The 22,614-nt window shown below is 33.6% G+C and overlaps 1 protein-coding gene across 1 annotated transcript; it reads left to right on the forward strand.

Annotated features, from left to right (window-relative positions):
* The first annotated feature begins 7,394 nt into the window (after window positions 1-7,394).
* LOC120122923 lies at window positions 7,395-16,490 on the forward strand. Its single transcript, XM_039141965.1, has 7 exons — window positions 7,395-7,663; window positions 8,010-8,095; window positions 9,135-9,281; window positions 9,387-9,495; window positions 13,568-13,691; window positions 15,006-15,276; window positions 15,976-16,490. The coding sequence occupies exons 1-7, from the start codon at window positions 7,540-7,542 to the stop codon at window positions 16,081-16,083; spliced, it is 969 nt and encodes a 322-aa protein (XP_038997896.1). The 5' UTR covers window positions 7,395-7,539; the 3' UTR covers window positions 16,084-16,490.
* Window positions 16,491-22,614: the final 6,124 nt, after the last annotated feature.

Below are 22,614 nucleotides of genomic sequence, written 5' to 3' on the forward strand. Positions count from 1 at the left end.
TTGTTTGTTACAGATCTAGTTGGATTTGACTAATTTCTTTCGTTCATTACTTTCTGTGACATTGTTTGGACTAGATCTGGCTTTTCCAACTGTAATTTTAAAATATCTCTGTATCGGCTTTTTCACAAAGAGGTGGTAAAGCTGAGCTCTGGTAAAATCAATTCAACTTATTCAGTTTCTAAATTTGGGATTTATTTCATAATCATTTCCGTTGCTGGTTTTTTTTAAAGTTAATTTTGATTTATAATTGAATTGCTCAACGAGTTTTCTTTCTAATCTCAGTGTTTGATTTTATTTTCTTGCATGTGTTTTATATGTTTTACTGGGCTTTTTTTTGTTTCAAGATTTGGGTTACTTCTATTTTTACATTTGCTCAACTTTTGAATTGATTTCATTACTCTTATATTTCGCGTTACAATTTTAATCCTTTTTTGCTTATCTCGGATATTTATTGAACATTTTAAATTATATTTTCTAGATATTGGCCTATAGTTAAATAAGATAGTATTAATTTATCTTAAAATCCTATTAAGTAACCAACTAAGATTTTTAGTACTCCTCAATTCTCCAGCGTTTTATTAGTGCATCTTCTGTCTTATTTGGATTCTTTTTTCATAGTTCCTCATAGCTTCGGTTATAGATGATTACTTGAGGTCATGTCCTTTTAGATCCCATGGGGCATATAGGAGGAGGGCTCGACAGAGTGGTGACAAGGAGACTAGACTAAGAGTTTGCTCGTTGAATGTAGGCACATTAAATGCTAGGCTGCTGGAGCTGACCGACGTACTTAATAATAGAAAAATAGATTTTGCATGTATTCAGGAGACTAGGTGGAAAGGGTCTCGCGCCAGAGAGTGTAATGGGTACAAGTTGTGGTATTCAGGCATAGATAACGCTAGAAATGGGGTGGGTATCTTGGCATCCTCTAGGCTCAAGGAAAATGTAGTTGAAGTTTGCAGATAGCGGGATAGGATCATGATGATTAAGGTTATTATAGAAGAGGAAGTAGTGAATGTCCTTTCAGTGTACGCCCCACACGTTGGCCTAAGGGAGGGGGAGAAACGTTGCTTCTGGGATCAGTTAGATGATATACTTAGGAGCATTCTGGAGGACCAAAGAGTTTTCATAGGGGGAGACTTCAATGGCCATATAGGCAGTGCAACCGACGGGTATGACGGTGTTCATGGGGGTTTCGGTTATAGTAGCAGGAACGATGAGGGGCGTATGTTGCTTGATTTTGCTACTGCTCACGATTTGGTGATCACTAACTCCTTCTTTAATAAGAGAGATGCGAACTTGATTATGTTTCATAGCGGGGGACATTGTACCCAAATCGACTACATCTTGGTTAGAAATGGGGAACGATGGGCTTGCATTGACTGTAAGGTGTTCCCTGAAGAGGCATGTGCATCACAACACAAATTGTTGGTTTTGGTGTTCCGCGTACCCCACGGGCGGAGCACTCATAGGAGGGCTAAACTTGGTAAACCTAGGATCATCTGGAAGAACTTACATGGAGCGACAACTGATGACTTTAGGAGTAAGGTTTTGTCTAATATAGGTTTTGAAACTACAAACTCAAATAATACAGATATGTTATGGAAAAATATGGCAAATTCCATCAGAGAGGTGGGCAAAAACACCCTTGGGTTGTTGACGGGGAAGGCCAAGTAACATAAAGAATCGTGGTGGTGGAACGACGAAGTCCAAACTAAGGTGAAGACAAAACGAACTTGCTTCAAGGAGTTTCTACAATGCAATGACGACGAAGAAAGGTCGAGAGCTAAACAAAGATACCAGGAGGCAAAGCGGGAAGCCAAGAAAACGGTAGCTAAAGCAAAGGATAAGGCATACGAGGAAATGTACAAGAGATTAGACACCAATGAAGGACAAAATGGAATCTTCAGACTTGCAAAATCTAGGGAGATTAGGAAAAAGGATCTAGGTAACATTAGGTTTATTAAGGACAACAATGGTGTTCTTTTAGCGAAAGATCACGATATTAAGAGGGTTTGGGGTAGTTACTTCTTTGGCTTATTTAATGACGGTGCCTCTCCATGTAGAGATAGTATCGTTGATGGGTCAGCCGACTATCATACTACGGCCAATGACTGCCCTACAAGTAGGATTGGGTTTGAGGAAGTCAAAATGGCTCTTAGAAAGATGGGAAGGGACAAAACTGTCGGTCCTGATCAAATTCCTATCACTGTGTGGTTGGCCCTAGGAGAAGAGGGAGTTAAGTGGTTGACCAACATCTTTAATATTATTTTAGAGACTGTCAAGATGCCAGAGGAGTGGAGAGAGTCTACGGTGATACCAATCTATAAAAATAAAGGAGATCCCCAACGTTGTGGTAACTACAGAGGTATTAAACTACTCAGCCATACCATGAAGCTATGGGAAAGGGTGATAGAGGATAGGTTGAGACAAGTTACTAGGGTTTCGGAAAACCAATTTGGCTTTATGCCATGCAGGTCTACCACGGAGGCGATTCATCTACTTCGACGGCTTATGGAGAAATATAGGGAAAAGTCTAGAGATCTTCACATGGCGTTCATTGACCTTGAGAAGGCTTATGATAGCGTTCCCCGCGATACGATCTGGAAGACTTTGGAAACGAGACGGATCTCAACTGCTTATATCCGGGCAATTCGTGATATGTACTGTAGATCTACTACTTACGTCAGGACTACAGTTGGCGACACCGAGGCTTTCCCGGTGGAAATCGGACTCCACCAGGGGTCGGCTCTTAGCCCTTACATCTTCGCCTTGATTATGGACGACATTTATTGTGCGACACCAAACGGTGTACCATGGTGTATGCTTTTCGCTGATGACATTGTCCTAGTTGTTGAAACAAAATCTGAGTTGAATAGTAGACTGGCTACCTGGAAGACTGCTTTGGAAGAAAAAGGTTTAAGGATCAATATTGAAAAGACAGAGTATTTATGTTCAAACTTCAATGGGAACCAAAACGATGAAGATGTGGAAGTATGCATAGAAGGACACGTTCTCCCCTCAAAGGATTGTTTCAAGTACCTAGGGTCTATGATACATAAAGATGGGGGTGTAGATGATGACGTTACACACCGTATAAAGGCGGGATGGCTAAAGTGGAGGGCCGCTACTGGAGTTTTGTCTGACAAGAAGCTGCCTCTAAAACTTAAGGGAAAATTTTATAGAATGGCAATAAGACCAGCGCTGTTGTATGGATCAGAATGTTGGGCAACCAAGAAGGATCACGTAAGGAGGATAGAGGCCGCAGAAATGAGAATGCTTCGATGGACATGTGGTAGGACTCTGTGGGATATGACGACAAACTCTGCTATTAGGATGTCCTTGGGGGTGGTGTCTGTTTCCAAAAAATTGAGGGAGGGAAGACTACGGTGGTTTGGGCATGTCCTTAGGCGACTACCGTCGGATGCGGTCAGGAGGGTAGAGTCGATTACAGTCGACGGTGCCAGAAGGAAAGGTCGACCAAGGCGGAAGTGGGAAGACTGCTTGAGATCTGATTTGATGGATTTAGCCCTTACCGAAGACATGACCTCTGATAGGAAAATATGGAGGCTAAAAACTAGGGTAGTCGAGTAATGTGGGTCACATCTATAGGGTGTATCATCTCTGTCTTCTTTTAATGCCTTTGTAGTAATTTCCATGACTTCTACTTTTTATACGTTTCTGTTATTGGTATTTATGAAGGATTAGAACTGGGCTTGATATCGTTGACTTCTGTGTATCATTCGCTTCATGTTTCCTCTTTTAAATTTAGCTGGGTCTTATGTTTCTGTCTATATGCAGAGATTCTTTCGCAGGGATTATTTTGCAGGGATTAATTCTCATTACAGACGCACATATGATTTTAATGACTGCATATGAATACTGTTTAGCTATGTATTTATGTATTTATTTATACATGCATTGCATTTTATCTATATTTTTAATTTTCTGACTGCCGGAGGTCTTTCTCGGAAGCTACTCTCAATCTGGCGTTGGGGGCAGCCTACTACCCTACCTCCCCCTTACCCCATACATATGAGAATTGGGTTTTGTTGTTGTTGTTGTTGTTTAAATTCATATGCAACAAATTAAAAAATCAATTATACAAATTTACTTTTTTACAACAACTAAATTAGTATCTTCTTAATTAAAGGAGAAAGGTTAAATTATCATTTTTTTTAAAAGAGGTTGATGAGATTCATGATTAAAAAAATGTTTTTTTTTTAAAGAGTGCGTTTTGTATGATATTGCTAAAGCCACGTACAAAATCAGACTATGGGAAGGGCCTCATTATGATTAAAAAAAGGTTAAATAGACAAGTTGTAGTATTGTGGCATTATCTCATATTAAAAAGAAAAATCTTTTTTTATGTTTTGATGTAGATGTTTAATAAAACTATTTCATTAATTAATTGAATCGTTATTTGAAATTATAAAATACAATCGTGTGCAGCATTAAAAGATTTGATTGAAGCAATTATTATTTAATAGACATATCAAATTTGATAAAATTAGTCCTATTAAACAAATAACCAAGAAAATATTTGTAATTGAAACCAATAAAATACGCGTATTGTAAGGAGTGGACGGTAATGATTTCTGTAAAGCAGCAAGATGGTTGGGTGGTACTTCAAGCAATCCAGTGCACTCCGTGCCTCTTTTTTCTTTCTTCAAAATATGAACTAATGTTTGATTGAGTTAAGTCGATTAAAAAAATTTAAATTATTTGAATTGATCAATCTTATTTTATATGTTAAATTTAATTTGAATATTTTTTAATCAGGTTAAGTTAAATTTTTGAGTCTCTGTTTAAATTTAATTATAAATATTTATAATAATATTTTTTTCATACTTAAATGATTGTTTATAATCATATACAATACATATATGTTTATTCATATTTTTATATGCGATATACATATATCATACAGAATCGATGGACTCGACCTAAACTTGAAAACTAATATACTAATTATTAAAAATTTTGAGTTATTCAAGTTATTTTTAAAGAAATATTTTAAAACTCGATTTGATCTTGAATTTTTTTAATTAAGTTTATAAAATTACAATTTGAAGTCAAATTGAATCGTATTATCTTAAATAAAAAAATCAATTTTCCGAGTTAAATCGAATTTTAATAAGCCGTCTCTCAAATCGCAGTGTTTGGTTTGTTCCTCACTACATTTTACTTTATTTGTTTCCCTCTTTTTTCAATTGATTAATTCTTTCAATAATGTGACGCAATTACACCTACACGCTTCCCGCTGGTAAAAATATTCCTTCGAAATAACAAAATTAGTATTGATCATCTAATCATAACAATAAATAAATAAAATTAAAGATATTATTATTATATCGTAGTAAAAATTACTACTTTAAAAGTATTTTCGTTCGAACTAATACAATTTTTATAATTAATAAATCCTAACATATTTTATGATACTTATCAAGTTGATATCATTATCAAAAGTCAATAAGTATAGAATTAATTAAAAAATTAACTTTAAATAATAATAAATATTATTATGATTGGTAATTTTATAACTATATATATTTTTATATAAAACACTCTATATCACTTGTACGGTAATTATAACAATGTAAATACTTGAGCATATGTTAGCTGATTTAAGCAGGGTTGTGTAGGACGCAAAGGTGAGCTTATCATATAGCTTTTGCACTGAAGGCGAGAAAGAGGTAACCTGGAAACCATCTGTCGTCAAACTGTTTGAAAAGGCAAAGTACAAATCCATGATATGGCATAATATAAAGGTAAAATTAGCTGACTCTTATTTTCATATGTAATGGGGTAAGGGGAAGGTAATATGGTAGACTGTACCCAACGCCAGGTTGAGATCAGTTTTCGTGAGAGACCTTCAAATTATGAAATACCCTCCGTGGGACTCGATCCCACAATCTCAAAGTTAAAAACATTACGCTCTACCAACTGAATTGGATGATCATTTCGTATAATATAAAGGTAATTAACCACAAATCCGAACTTGTCCACATTAGCTGTAAAGTTGTAGTTTATGCAGTGCAGTTTGTTTTCTAAATGGTTTGGTGTTCTCCGAGTACGTTTCCCTTTTATTTTATTTTTTTGTGCTTTTTCTTTCTGCAATCAACTATGAACAAACTATAAGAAAACAAAAGTTATTTTCTTTTTCCTATACACTGATTTTTATCTGAAAAAGACACAAGTTGAAGACCCAAAGACAATTCACAATTGGGTTTATCTGTAATTGTTTCACAAAAAATGACGATTTAAATATATTTTTATTAATAAAAAGTTAGATTTTTATTAAACAAAAAGGCAATGCACATAGTTAAACGCAACATTATTCTTACATAAAAATTAAAAGCACCTGAAAAAATAAAACGAAAGCAATCCTTTTAATATATTAATATCTGCTTGGAGATTGAGAAAAATAACTTGAGAGATTACTATGTAGATGACTCTGAATGTATCGATAAGTTGTCGCAAAAAAAAAATTAATTATACGAGATCATCAACCTTTCATAATCAAAATGTGTACCGTGATAAATGCAACACGAAACGTTAAACTACTATAACAATAAATAAAATTGAACCATAAAATTAAACGAACAACTGAATCATAAATAAGAATAAAAATTAAATATTTTAAAAATATAAAAAAAAAAACAAAACAGAAAAATATTTATTTAAATCTAAAAAAAACAATGACACTAACCGCTTCCTAAAACGATATTTCAAGGGGAAAAAAAATTAAAGAACCACTTTAAAAATTTTATCATTTACAAAGTAAAATATAAATTCATTAACTTTATATATTTAATATAAATTAAATTAGTTTTATATACTAATATAATTTTTTATATCATTTAGATTTTAACAATTCGATTATCATTTTTTATATTTTAGTTTTTATTAGTATTTTATATTTTAGTTAAAATTAAAAAAATATTTTATAGTTGCCCTCCCGGTTCCATGCTTTCGTCCCGATTAATCCGGATCGATCTACATCGCACACCTGACTTTGGTGTATAAGTCTCCCAACAATAAGAATTTTCTATATACATAAGACCTCAAACTCGAAACTTATTTAAACGATATAATTCTACTTGGAACCAACCTCATTAGTTAAATTAAAAATATTTTAACGAAGAAACAATTCTCTATTTTATGATAAGTAAATCAATTTCAAGAAGATCATAAGACCTCTTCCAAACATTGTTGGGCCACATAGTCAGGTCCATGGAAACATTACAGTACCCAGGGCATGTTTGTCAACTACAGAAAAGTGAACGCGGAAAGAAATATCCAAAATTTGTAAAATGTTTATATTTCTATATTATTTTTTTACAAAGGGAAAAGAGTATAAACAAACTGTATAATGTAAAATAATAGTAGGAAAGAATAAAAGACGTTGAAAATTCCTAGCAGCAGCTCGAAGAAACAGAGGAGAAAAAGACAGATTTCTCTCTCTTTTTACTGTATAAGATTCAGTTTCAACTTCCAAACGATTCTTCCGTCTCCCCTCTGTTTCTCTATCGATCGGCAATGAGCAATCAAGTGGAGGAGTTGCCTCTTATGGCTCCCCCATCGATCGCCGAGCCCAGCGAGATCGACCTCGAGGCCGGCCCTGCAGATCAAATTCAGTGTCGAATTTGCCTGGAAACCGATGGTATTTTCAATTTTTAAACCCTAATTTGCTCAAAATTTCTCATAATTTTTTAAATTAAAAGATTTTGTTTCATCGATTTGATCTGGAATATGCCCGTATTTGCTTATTTTTACACCTCCACTGGAAAATAATCTCGTTTAATTCAATCAATTCTAAGATTTTATCATCCAGTGTTGCAAGTTCACTGTTTTTGTTGCTGGATTTGGAGAGAAAAATAACATCAATTGTCATTTTGAAGAAGAAATTCCTAGGAACAGTGTTTGGTAGATCCTGACAAAAAAATGCTACCAAGTGTGGTTTTGAAGGAAATAGTGCTAATAATTCAATGTGCAATGGTTTCCCACAGGTAGAGATTTTATTGCTCCTTGCAAGTGCAAAGGAACATCAAAGTATGTACACCGCGATTGTTTAGATCATTGGCGAGCTGTGAAGGTATTGATATAACTACCCATTTTATTGACTGACAATTCAAGGGCATTATACTTCACTTTTACTATGATTTTCTGGTGAGCCTTGAGATGATTTTTTTTTATAGCTGTTACTTTATCAGATACGCTAAATTGCACTGTTGGAGTTTTGTTTAGAGACCCCAATTGTTGGTACTGTTTCTTTATTCTGCATGTCTGCTAAGAAAGTAAAAATTAGATATTTCTACACCATAGACAAGATGTATGCTAGATACACTTATTCCTTTGTTCTATGGTGGAGACCAAAAAAAGAAATTCTCTTTTGACCATGTAAATTCCAATTAAATGCATGTTTTCTTAAGTTGTCTTAGGCTTTCTTTTTATTTATTTATTTTCACTTGAACTAGTACCAAGTAATATATGTTTTTAATGGAAAGTAAGTCAGCTTCAGGGTATTGAACCATGTATTTTGATTTTATGTTTTACTCTAATAGTTTCAAATGCTTTCCTAGATTGTAAAGTATTCCCAACTGGAATGTGGCTAACTTTGTGCAGTACATCTTTAATGGTAGTAGAATAAATCACATGACTCCAAACCGAATAATAATCTTGAACAGTCAAGTGTAATATGGTAAATTTAATAGAATTTGATTAATGTAGCTATGTTATATTTTCTTGCATCATTGGTGTTGTTCTAAATGTCCTAATAGTTGAATGCACTTGCTTTGAACCTGATGCACTTGCAGATGCTAAGATCATAGAAAAAGTTTAGAAACAGATGGTTCAGACAGTTGTAAAATATTTATAACAATCAGTAAAACAATCATTGATAAAATTATTTTTTTAGTTATCTTCTTGAAAACTATCTACATAAAATAATGACCAGTCCATAGCACAAAGTTGGTTTGAACTGGTTGTGTCTGTGCAAGCACACATGCATAGAATAGTACCAGTCATCAGAAGGGAATTGGACATGGGTGTTAGCATGTTATCCCTGTGTATCTTTCTCCTGTTTCCTAGGCCCTAGATACAATATCTCATCATGTCTTTTTTTCTATTTGCAGGAAGGTTTTGCATTTGCTCATTGCACAACCTGTAAAGCTCCTTATCATTTGAGAGTTCATGTTGCTGCTGATAGAAAATGGAGAACCTTGAAATTCCGATTTTTTGTAACGAGAGACATTATATCAATATTTCTGGCTGTTCAACTAGTATGTCGTCAGTTCTTGATTGCTAGTTGTGGCATTGTTAATTTACTTCTATTATAGATATATTTGTTAGGTGTAATTCTGGGTTCTTTTGTTAATTGTGTTCAGGTCATTGCTTCACTGGCATATTTGATCTTTCTGGTTGATGGTTACCAGCAGTCATGGCTCCGTCTTACATGGGGTTTTGACAGCGTGCTTACTTTTTACTACATATGTGGTAAAATCTCAGGAACCTGAAGTAATATCTTGATCATGGGTCTCGTTGATAATACAATTTGTTTAGTTTCTTTGTTAATTTGTCTTTTGAATTATTGGTTGATATAAGGAGCGATTCAGCGAATGCCTTTGGTGTATTTCATATTGATAACTGATTTTTTTTAACGAGGCCTCCTCTTCATATCCAAAAAAAAAATGATAACTGATTTTCTTTTTAAATAGTTAACTAATGCAATAGAGTCACTTGTACTTGGTATCTATGCAATAAAATTTGAGACACTCTTTTCCTACTTCCAATGTCTGTTGAGCCACTCTTGTAGCTTGACGATTATGAAGGGGTTTTTTAACGAGGCCTCCCATTTTATAAAAAAAAAACTAATGCTATAGAGCAAAACAAGAGAAATATTTCACCAACTTTTATTTTCTTTCAGGTCATTATTGCTTCCCTTAGAAAACTTTAGAATAAGGAACATTGTTGCCTCCCTTAGAAAACTTTAGAATGCTTTTCATGCAGAATTAACTTTCAAGTCCCCTGAATTTGTGGAATAGACTTATATGGTTCCCATTGTGTAAATATTAAATAGCATTGGAAGAGCTTGTCTTTGCATAGGAGGTTGTTGCATGCTAGATTTTATTTCATCTTGATAGACTGATGATAACTAGAGCTAAATAGGGATGGCAACGGGTCGGGTTCGGGCCGAGTATTGGTCCCCCCGTCCCCGTCCTCGTTTAAAAAACCGGTACCCGTCCCCGTTTAAAAAACCGCGGGGATTTAAACGGGGATCCCCGTCGGGTAATCGGGAAAAACCGCGGGAAAACGGGTATTCCCGTTTAGCACAAACGATTATTTAAACGGGTATTGGGCCAGGTATTGGGTCGGGTATTGGGTCGGTATTGGGCTGGGAATCGGGCCGGGTATATATATATATTTAAATTAAATATATATTTTTTATTTAAATTAAATTTATTAATATTATATATATATATATATAAATAATTATTTTTAATATTTATCGGGTCGGGTATCGGGGCGGGTAATCGGGGCGGGTAATCGGGTAATCGGGGCGGGGATTACCAAACCCGTCCCCGTCCCCGTTTAAAATAAATGGGTTTTCCCCGTCCCCGTTTATCATCCCCGAACCCGACCCGTTTAATTCGGTTTTCGGTTTTCCCCGTCGGATTCGGGTTTTTTTGCCATCCCTAGAGCTAAATCCTTGATTCTGAGCTAAAGCACCCCACATATTTGTTGAGATGTTGTTTATTTGAAAGTGGTGAAGTTTCCTTCACTACTTCACTTGGTAATAACTTTTTTTAATTTGTACTTTCTTTTTGTTTTTGTTAAATTTTTTTTATAGAAGTTGGAGGTCTCATTAAAAACTCCCTTCGTATTCGTTCACATACTTAGAAGTATGTTAACGAACATTGGAAGGAAGAAAAGAGTACCTCATATTTTATTAATAATAATACCCAATACAAAAGACAACACGAAAAAACCTCCTATGGTGATATACACCATTACAACAAACACCTTAAACTCTTAAATCCTCATCCAAAGCCAAAGTCGAATCACCTTAAATCGAATTACACCTCCATCAATAGGATCAAAAACGACGCAAAAGAACATAATACAAAAGAAAACAACACCATCAACCATATAAGCTAAATCAAAGCCACAAATGGAGAGACGAGATATACTAAGATTCGTCTTCTTCAGGAGCCCAAGAGTTTGGTTTGAATGAAGGTTCTATCTCATGCACCATGATCTTGAAGGAGTTGTCGCCAACCTTCAATTCCATCGTCGCATCAATTCTCGCCTCAGCCTTTGTGAGGACTTGAATTTTTGCCCGATCAAAGGATGATGGTGATTGACATCTTTCGTCAATAGCTAGTAAATGACCCCACTTATCAACAATGTTCTTAAAAGTATCCCAATTCCATGAGTGAAAAGGAACAACCTCGCAAACTAACCATATTCGACGACACTCTATTACCAAACTCTCTGACCAAGCTTCAAATCTGGAGAACCATTTTGCGAGAGTCTCTGATTTATCGTTCTTCACACTTCTCATCGAAGCAGAGTCTTCGAAAACCATTAAAACCGCATTTCCAGCAGCTCTCATTAAGGAGAAGCCAGAGAGGCCCTTCGCATGCATTTGTCTAGCGAGATGACCGATTTTAATAAACTCCTTGCACCACCCCATTAGACAATTGCTCAACACTTGAAGTTTTTCTTCATCTATAATGCCTTCAACTTCATAAAGGTCCTTCCTCGTATCATCTTCCATCCCGGACTTGCGATGAACAACTGTCGAGAATTTTCTCCAATAGGAATGACGAGGTTTGAATTTAGCGAAAAAAACACTGATTTTGCTTCCGTCGATATGAGAACTATTCATTTTTGAGATCGCTCTCCTTGCTTCATCGATTGTTGCGAAGCGAATGAAACCAAAGCAAACTCCTTTTGTATTTCTTTTATTTGGAATAAAAGAATCAAGAACCCGACCGAAGGAGCAAAATAGAGATCCAAACCTCTTCGAATGGATCTTCTCTGGTAAATTTTCAATAAATAACGAGAAGCATCCAGACTTGTCATTATTGCCTCCCTTTGAGATGGACTCCTTGGTTTCCTCGTGGACACCATCAACTGCAAACTTTACATCACAACACCCAGTATTAACAGGCATGTGAATACTAGGAGATTCTGCAGAAACTGGACTTGGCGCAGGCAGAACTGGAGGAACATAATCTGTAACTATTTTTCTTTTAACAACAAGGTTCTTCCTTGCCATCTCAATGTACAAAAGAGACTTCAACTTATCATCAAAAACCATTTTTTGAAGGGCATCCTTGGCAGCAACTGCAAATTTTGCATTTGAGAAGAGAGAGAAACCCTTAGGCTTTTCTCCCTTGTAGCTCACTTGTGAAGCTTCAAAACCTGGAAGCCATCTCAGAAGATTCTGCAACTCTCTCTCTTTGACATCTTCAGGCAGACCCATAATGAAAATAGAACGAACCTCATCTTGATGAGAATGGTGAGATGGTGAAGAAGTCACGGCTGCAGGGGGCAGAGAAACTTGAACCGGTGGTCTCTGCTGGAGAAAAGGGTGGGAAGCAGCACCCAACATGTGACGAAAACTAATGAAGATAAAAACCCACTGACTAGACGACGTGAATGTGCGCCCGGCGATTGAGACTGCCGGCAAAGAAGAGAAGAGTGAAGGAGATGAGCGAGTCCAATAGGAAGACCTTGAGCCGGACAAAGGCTGATACACAGAAAGAGACAACGAGTCTGGACGCTAGAAAAAGGGATTTGTTCGCAAATGTACGGCGAGCCCAGTGGAATGAGGGTGAACTGGCGACGGACGACGGCGAAAAACGGCGCTAGATCTGCAGCTATTGAATGAAAATCTCGTAAATCTAATCTCAAAAATGGAATCAGAGTGAGGAGACGAACATCCTGAGGAAAAACGACGACGAATGGATGACAGACTGTGGCAGCGGACGGCGATGATAAACGTCGGCGGACGGCGATGGGAAAGATGAAATGAAGGATGAAAAAACAAAACACCTTGAAACCAAGAGAGAAGCGGGAGCTTCTCTCACTAGGTTTTGTTTTTGTTAAATTTAAGTTTGCAAGTCAAATTTTACTAGTGATAGCATTAAGTTAATTGATTTAATTCTAAAACTGCAATATAAAACTATTTTCTGTGGACCATGCATTGAGATCCATATTCATTATCGCAAAACTTGATCAATTAAGAATTTTAATATTGTTAAGATAATGAAGCAAATAATCATTGTATTTGTAAATTTAAAGTTGAGATATACTTGTAGCTACATGGTTAGTATGATGTTAAATAAATTTTTTGATTAATGAAGTGTGATGGTATCTTAACCAAAATAAGTTATTAATATTTTTCATGATTAGATTATTCAACTGAATTTTTACTTGTGTGAAGACAAATTTGTTTATCTGGTTTTTATGCTTCAATATTTTTTACTTGTGTGAAATACTCATTATCCCAACTCGTATGCTGTTGCTGATGGTTAAACAAAATGATTATTGAATACAGGCGCATTGCTATTTTTTGCTTTGCTGGGGCTATCAGGGTGCTTTATTACATGTTATGATCGAAGAGTGCGTAATGATTTGGCTCGGCCTTGTCGAGAATTGTGCCTCTGTTGCTGTCAGCCAGGGTATATCTCTACTTGTAAACTTTGATAGATGTTGAATTGTACCGCCAGTTTGGTATATTAGTATTCATAATTACTCTCTAAAAGTTTGTTGGTTACATATTAATTTGTGTAAGGAGAATGAGTTTGTTACTTAACAGGTCTACTCCTATGGTTTATCATTGTCTACCTTATCTTCTCTTTCTCTTTCGCCCTACCCTTGTCATTTTTTTTTTGATAGGCTACCCGTCATTTGTATTTTCTCATAGTTGGTGTAGCAGAGTAACTTCATGTTTATCCCTGTCATTATGCCTCCATATATGTAATACATGCTTGTCTGAGAACTCGCATCCACATATACACAAATATGTCAAAGAAAATTATATATTTCAAATGATTTTTATTTCTCCCTTCCTTCCCCTCTTTTCTCTTTACTGATATGAGATGTGTCTTTATTTTTCCATGGATTGAAGAAAAAGAGGAATGTTTGCAAATAAATGTTCTATTTATTTGTTCTACCCAGGGTTACTGTAGTGATGTAATGATGGCTCAAACTGATGATGTCTGTGGATATTTGTCAATTTTCATCCTATTACATCAGCACTCACCTTTCTGTCTTCTCCTTGAAACGTTTACTATGCATCTTTTGGTTTACTTTCCTTTAGGCTTGTTATTTATTTACCATCTTCCATCTGCATAGTTTAGAAGAGTTCTCGTGTGTTGGACATCAAGTTGGAAAAGTATATCGATTTCGTTTCATTTTCATTGTATTGTTTTACCTAATTTTAAAGCCTACTTCTTCTTTTCCCCTCCACTTTCTACTGCTCCTGTCATTGGTTAATCCCTGTATTATGGGAATGCCATTGTTATCACTGCTGATACTGGACTGGGTTACTAGGGAAATGGGAATATAACTTGAAATGGTCTGAAGAAAAAAATTTAAGTGATGATGCATACTAAGATGTGGTTTATTTTGGAGCAGGTTGCATTTGCCTCTATTTTATTTGATATACTTAGCTATTGAAATGGCTCTAATGAAGGGGATGAAGTACATAGAATTTTATTGTGGAAGTGGAATATAGGCTGTAGCTTCTAAATGGTCTTAAGAAGTTTATGGTATTTGCTGGGTTCTGGGATCTGATTTATTTTAAAGTGCTTGCATTTACCTCTTATTTATTTGATGTTCTAAGCTATTGAAGTGGTGCTAATGATGTGGATGAAGTTTGCCTACATATGCATACAGATATACATACTTATGTATATCATTCACTAATTGATATATGTGAGAATTGGGGCATACTGATTAGATTATTAATTTGTTCATTTTCTATCTTGCAGGATATGTGCTGATTGCCATTTGCCTGGCACTCTTTGTATGTGGACTGACTGTACTACATGCTTTGAAGGTTGTGCTAGTGCTGCTACTGAGTGTGGTTGCCTAGGAGGTGCTGGTGAAGCAGGGCTTCCATTACTGTTCATAATGGCATTGATTGTGCTTGGACTGTTTACTATCATTGGCATATTTTACAGTGTTTTGGTGGCTACTATGGTTGGACAAAGGATTTGGCAGCGGCACTATCACATACTCGCCAAAAGATTGCTGACAAAAGTGAGTTGGACTCTAAATCTTCAAGTTTGATTCATGCTTTGTTGTACCATTAAGTATTCTTTGAGGAAGTAGGCCGACTAGGGCCAACTAAACTAGTTGAGGAAGTTAATTTTAGGTGCCAGTTTGTAGATTTATAAGCCATTTCTACCAGAAGAAGTGAAACCGAAGGACTGAACATAAAACCTTCTTCCTGTCTGTTTTGAGTTAGAAGTATTTCCCTTGACATGACAGATTCTATAATGGGATGGGAAAAAGCTTTGATTGGTCTTGTTTCAGGGTTGTGAGGAAATTTTGGTGTTTAAAAATAAGCATATTAATTGTTTCAAAAAAATGGCTAAAAGAAAAGTGGCAAAAGAAGATATATTACATTTCTGTGCACCATGCAAGGATTGTCGTATAATTTGGGTTCTTTTCTAAATTTAACTTGTTTCCAAGTTCATGTGTAGATTCCAACAAAGCTTTGAGGTTAAAAGGTGTTGGTTGCTTATGCACTGTTAATTTCACAGAACATAGATGAAGTATTTCCTGAGTGTTTTCCATTCAGTTCTCAGTTTTTTTGTTGGTTCATTTACAAATCAGCTCTTGTAATCATTTGAATGCACTGCAGCACTCTTTGTTTCTTTAAGAAGGTTTTTTTAGGTTGTGCTTCTAAATTGCTGTACTGTTATAACATAATTCACTTTTATGTGTATCTATTAGGAATATGTTGTTGAGGATGTTGATGGTGAAATGACTGGATCTGACTGGTCTCCTCCTCCTCTCCCAGCTGAGCACGTCCAGCAGCTGAAAACACTTGGCCTTCTGTAAGTTAGAATTCCATATCGTCAATTGATGGAAACATCATATAAATATGGACTGGTTCTGTATTTTGGTATGTCAGTCTTCACCACAGGCTAATGAATCCTCTTTATACCTAAAAAAAGAGTTTGATGCCTTTATCAAGCAAGAAGTTCTACAAAGGTTGTCAATATCATTATCATTTAGTTAGAATTATGTGAATAATTATATGTGAGATTCTTAATCTTCTTTTTCACTTTCCATGCTCCTTTTGAAGTTTACCATTAGTTTCACTTCCTTGATGAAACTAGAACATGGAATGTAACCGACAACATGATTCAAACACGAATTTCATGTTAATGATTTCCTGCCAAATATTATTATCCTTGTGAAGATATTTTTCTTTTCCTGAGAGTGGTTTCTTGTATAACCTATTTCACTCAAATTAAGCAACTGTAATATGTACCCACAGTTAATGTATTACTGCAACTTGAATTTGGTGCTTTATATATTTACTGATGCCATCTCTTCTTTTCATTTTGTTGTTGTACTTGGATTCCGTTGTGAGTACCGATGCAGGTATGTGCCTAACACGAGTAAGGCCGGATTTGATTTTTGTTAAAAGTTTTTCATGTATTCGAGTGTCTTTGGAGGTCATATCCTCTTTATGTGTCGGACACGAGTTATTCAAGAAAATTAAAATCGGAGTTACATAGGTTGTGTGTGTCCAATATTTCACTGCCTGCCATACTTGTTTGTTAAGACCTTTAATATCTGAGCGGTATGTTTTCTTTCTTTTGCATAAACTATGTCACTTTTCATCTTTGCATAAACTTTTCTTGTGCAGGTTCGGCTTAGGTAGATTCAAAACTATAATTAAAATGTTTCCATATTATTATTTACATATAGTTATTTGGGTCGGATAATTCTGAAATTGAAAATATTATGATGAATAATCTAATTTTATAAGATTATAATTACAATCATAGTCGAGATATATGTATTTTTATAATTAAAATCTTTTCGATACAATACGCAGGTGAAATTATAATTATAATTACAATTAAGACGGGGAATCACATGGCTGGCATGTGCAAACACGACAATATCAAGGATATAATAGACATGAAATTTGGACTTATCCTCCGATATTTTGTTTATTTATTAATGTTTTTCGTAAAAGGAAGCAAAACATGAACATTAATTTGTTGGCTTTTTGAAGGGAACATGAAAGTTGTTAAATTAGTAATTTAGTCTTAATCATTTTTGGAGGAGCAAGGCGAGATTCAATGTTAAGTTCATTGTTGTATTTGATCTTTGGATATATTTACTTCAATTTTGGATATGGTCCATCGAATTTGGTTGAAAATATTGATTTAGTTCATAAGATTCTTAGAATATATAAAACAGATTGTATACAAAGAACAATGACTCCCACAATAATAATTTAAAATGCCACTCACCACCACCTGTCAGCCTTATCCATTCCTTCAAATCTTAATTTCCACCATTCCTAATATAAATACTTCCCTCATTAAATCAAAAGTGCCATCCATCATCTTTTCCTACTCATTTGTCGTTTGAGTCATTGATCGGAGACATAGCTGATATTGCAATGCTTGTTGCCGAGGAATATGAGAGGAGGCTAAGAAACCAAGTCGGGGCTGGACAACAAGCAGTGGTTATGAACTCGGGTTCTTGCATAGCGGAGTTGGGTTTGAAGCTTAAAAGCAAAATTGGGCATCTCAGAATTGAGGTTTCCAAATTGGGGTTTGAGCCGAAATCTCAGATTGGTGTTGCAGCTTTCCATGGAGCCTTTTCTGCTTGATAACACCTTCTACTTGTTTTTCTTTCATAATCACTGCTCCAAAAGAAAAAGAAAACGGGAACCCATTTCATTCATTTGTAAATTTCTGGCCTTTATTAAGAACCAGAACTTCTGTTTATGATGATCCTCTGTTCTAACCGGGATTCAAATGCTATCTGTCTTTTTTTTTTACACAAGATTTTAGCTAAACATACTAAAGCAATGTTTGATTAATGCAAATCAAAGCTGCTTTTATACAAGACCGTGGCATTGCTCATAATGCTTTAGTAGCTTAAGAGCTGGTCAAAAGGAAAGCCTTCAACTCACTTAATTGGGATTTTCTATTTTTTTCTTTGGGTTCTCAATTTAGTTTTCCTCTCCTGGAAGACAAAAGGCAGACGTCGACACAAGGAATCGAGAACCATACTTAACCTCTAGCAGTGATTTAAGTTGTGATTACGATCATTACGGATAATAACGGTCTCGGACAATTTCATTATGATTATATAACGATTGTTATTTCAATAACGAACCATTTTTTAAATCTCTGGTCTTTAGTGTTTGACAGGCTCAAGCAATCTTCTACGTCTGGTAGATTAACGCAAAGTACAAACCCCCCCCCACCTGCACTGTACTCTTTGTCTCATGAGGGACCACTACCCTAATTTTGGCTTCCATAAAGTCCTACATATCTACGTATTCTCCTAGTTTCAACTTACAAGCCTACATCAAATAACACAGAAACAGAAAGCATACGTATGAAATAAAACAAACATCAATAACCGGGAAAAATTCAAAGTAATACCGTATGATAACATGATGGAATGCTTTACAGAGCAGATGCAATGAGTGAGGAATTAAAATGTGAGAAATATGAGTAAAACACTCTTTGTCACGCTAGATGACTAAAATCAAAATCTTACAGAACTATTTGTAAATATTTGAGACTTGATCTTTCGCAAAGAGGAGCTCTTTGTTTTTAATATCCTAAGTTTGATCCTCTTTAATTTAATTTAATTTTATTTCTTTAATTTCCTTCTATTTAGATCATGGCCTAAATAATATATTTGTGAATGTTATATTAGTAATTATGTTTAACTTGAGTTTTTAAGACTAGAATTATTGTTATATTATATCATATCAGTAGGCATTTATGAGATTAGGCAGGCGTAATTTTAACACCTCTCCACACGCCGCCATTGAATACCAGCTAGCTTCCTTCTACATTAAAACCTTCAACTAATTATGATAGTGAAAAGGGACATAGACATGGTGAAACCATTTTTTTTTAATTATTAACTCTTAAAATTATAAGAAAATATTATTTTCTCTTAAAAATTTAAATTCGAATAATTATAGTTATATGATATATATATATAAATTAGGAACGATAAAAAGAATTAAACAAATACTAACTTACAATCTCATATTATTAAAAAAATCAATTTATGAACTAAAGAAGAATTTTAGTGAACAGATGTAAATCTGAACCAAAAGATATGTAGTTAACATCTTCCAAATATTGTAGATTTTTCAACGCTTAAATAAAATATTAATAATATAATTCACACAAATGATCCCATAATTAAATCAACCACCTTCCTTTAATAATCAAAGAGGTTATATTACTTTTTATAATAAAAAAAATATTTGAGACCATTTGAAAATATAATATCAATTAGAATTAAGACTATATTCATTAAATTAATAATTAATTATTTTAGTTTATGTTTTCTCTCTCTATATATGAAGTAATATCAAAGTGATGCGAGTTTAACTACAAAACTTACCTAAGAAATAAACTAAAATAATAATGATGGGTAAAAACTCAGACTTAATTAAATTTTTTTTTAATAAATATCATTTTTTTTGTTTTAGGCGTCGAACTTTTTTTTTTGGTTTAAATAAGTGCTCAATATTTTATTATGTAATTATTTTAAAATTATTTTTTATTATGTTTATTGAAAAAGAAAATTTACCCAACAAAAACATGACACGTAACAAGTTTTTTTTTTTCAATTTCCTTTTACTTTCTTCTAAATATAAAAAATAAAATTAATGTTAAAATTAATAAGAAATAATTTTTCTTCTCTACAAATTTAGTTAACAGCCCTCATCTCTCATTATTTGTTGTCAGTCATTCACATTCAGAGCTCATACTATCAAATATTGATTTTCCTAATGTCATTGAAAAATATGTTTAAATTTGATGTTATTCTAATACTTCGATAAATGATTTTATTCAATCGTCAATATTTATATTGATTTAACATGTCAATTTATGATTTTTTTGACATCATCGGAAAATATATTTTTTCATTAATAAAAGCTTTGAGGTAGCAAACGATGATCAACAGTAGAGTCATCATTGTTAAAGATAAGAGAAAGACGAAGAGGAGGATGGTGTGACCAACAAGGGAGATGAATTTAGATCCAAAGTTTAAACTTTTATCTTGTTGAATTGAAGTTGATTAGAGAAGGACGAGGATGCAAAAAGTATTTTTAATATTAAAAATATAAGAAAATGAAAAATATTTAATAATCAAGATAAATACCATATATTCATTAAATAAACATTTTTTTAACAAACATAACAAATTTATCTTGAAATTGTTATAAAATGAAATGTTAGATCATTACTTTAGTTAAAAGATTTAAGTATCTTTTGTCAATTTTTTTAAATCTGAATAAAAAAGAATATCATAATTGGAACACGTATTTATTAATTAAATCATATTTAAATAATATATATATTTCACGTTAAAAATAAGTATTTGTTGAAAAATTCATTTCTAACTATTTCATTTTAGAAAAATTCTACAACGCTCGTCAAACGCGATAAACGATGAGTATTAATAAATTAAATTATAAAAACATTCAATCATAAAGTATTAAACGTATAATTATAATTTAGTTTAAAATTAAAATATAATTTAATTAAAATACAATATTTCTAAAAAAATAATTTTTATAATTTTATTTTAATCAAATTAGATCAAATATAAAATTGGGAAATTTATAAACTCTAGTTTATTTCAATATCTTGTAAGCCGTCGCTGCCACTGTCTATATCGTCTTTCACTGACGAGTGATTATTTTCCGTTCATCCTTACCGACGTACTCGTTATTCACCGTTTTTCGTACAACCAATCCCTTAAGGTAAGTTTTATTAATTTTATTTTTTTTCATAATTGGGCTTCCGACCAAGCAATCATCGGCGAGTGGGACCTCCCTAACTGTCTGTGCCCCAACGTTATTAGTTGTTGATGTTGTGGAGGGACATAATTACGTTTTGGACTCTCTTCGCGTCAATGAAGTGCGTAAAAATATTGCAGAAAATATTGTAAGTTCTTTATTCATTTATGATAACCAATATAATTAGGGTAGTTTTTAAATATAAATATCGTAATTTTGTTTTGACTTATTATAACAGTTGAGTAAAGCACCACTTATGTGCGAGGGTCGTGCCCATTTGAGTAGATTATTTTAAGATGTTAAAAAAAAATTTAATACATTTTCTTGACTTAACGAAGCAACCAAATTTGTATGTAAATTAGATTTAAAATAAAAGTTACTATTTATTTGTCTGAATTTCTTTTTAATAAATTATTTTATTTTATATTGGATTCAAAGATGATTGTGACATGTACATATTGAAGTATGTAGAAGTCGATAACAAGAGTGATTGGCCGAAGACTATTTTCACAGTGAAGTATGCCATGTAATTTTATTTAACTATTGTGTGATATTGAATAACTTTATATATTTATTTTTTAGACACAACAAATGGGAGTTAAACGATTGAGAATTTTGACAAAACTTGTCACAAGGCAACACAATGAAGTTGATATTTTCAATTGTCGTAAATTGTATATACATGATTAAGAAATTGAGGATTTTAATGTAGTTTCATTAATAGTGAATAATAGTGGTGTATTTGAATTTTCAAAGTATGACAAATATTTGAGTACAAATATTTGTCATGATATTTTTTGTGTGTGTTGGTTCCGAAATTATAGCATTCAATTTAATATAATGTTATTATACTTGTTAATCGAACATATGAAACACAAGTACTTGTTCTCAAATAGCATGTTTTGTCTCTATTGTATCTCCGTTGTATCAGTACTCTCCATTATAATGATTTTTTTAAATCAAATAACATTAGAAAAAAAAACAGTTTTTCATTTTTTTTTTCAAAATTCAACAATCTGTTTATTATGCCATAGAAACTTTTAATATGTATCGGTACCCTGTCAGTATCGGTACCGTTTAAAGACAATTGAGTTACATAAAAGTGACCATACCGATACTGTCTTGTACTGGTACCTTTGAGACATACTGGAATTTCATAAAATGTAATCGTACAGATACATTTATAAACTCGTACTAGTACAGACTGTATCAATACTATGCCTGTATCGGTACCTTTAACACATATTGAAATTTCATAAAATGCACGCGTACCAGTACATGTACAAGTGCGTACTGGTACACACAAAACAAAATGGCATTTTGATTCCTCCTAACTTTGTAAATTGTCAAATTTCTTAATAAAAAAATATTCAAAATTATTTATGTATATTAAATAGATAATTTCTTACTTTAAATTTTATTCAAAATTTTATTTGACTCAACCTGTAATTTTTTTTCACGTTTGTACTCAGTCAAATAATGACAAAATATCCAAAATATCCAACAAAATAATCCATTATCCAATAGAATCCAAACTAATCCATAAAATAAAGCTAAGC

The sequence above is a fragment of the Hibiscus syriacus genome, unplaced genomic scaffold, assembly GCF_006381635.1.
Source record: "Hibiscus syriacus cultivar Baekdansim isolate YM2019G1 unplaced genomic scaffold, ASM638163v2 tig00110388_pilon, whole genome shotgun sequence".
Classification (NCBI taxonomy): domain Eukaryota; kingdom Viridiplantae; phylum Streptophyta; class Magnoliopsida; order Malvales; family Malvaceae; genus Hibiscus; species Hibiscus syriacus.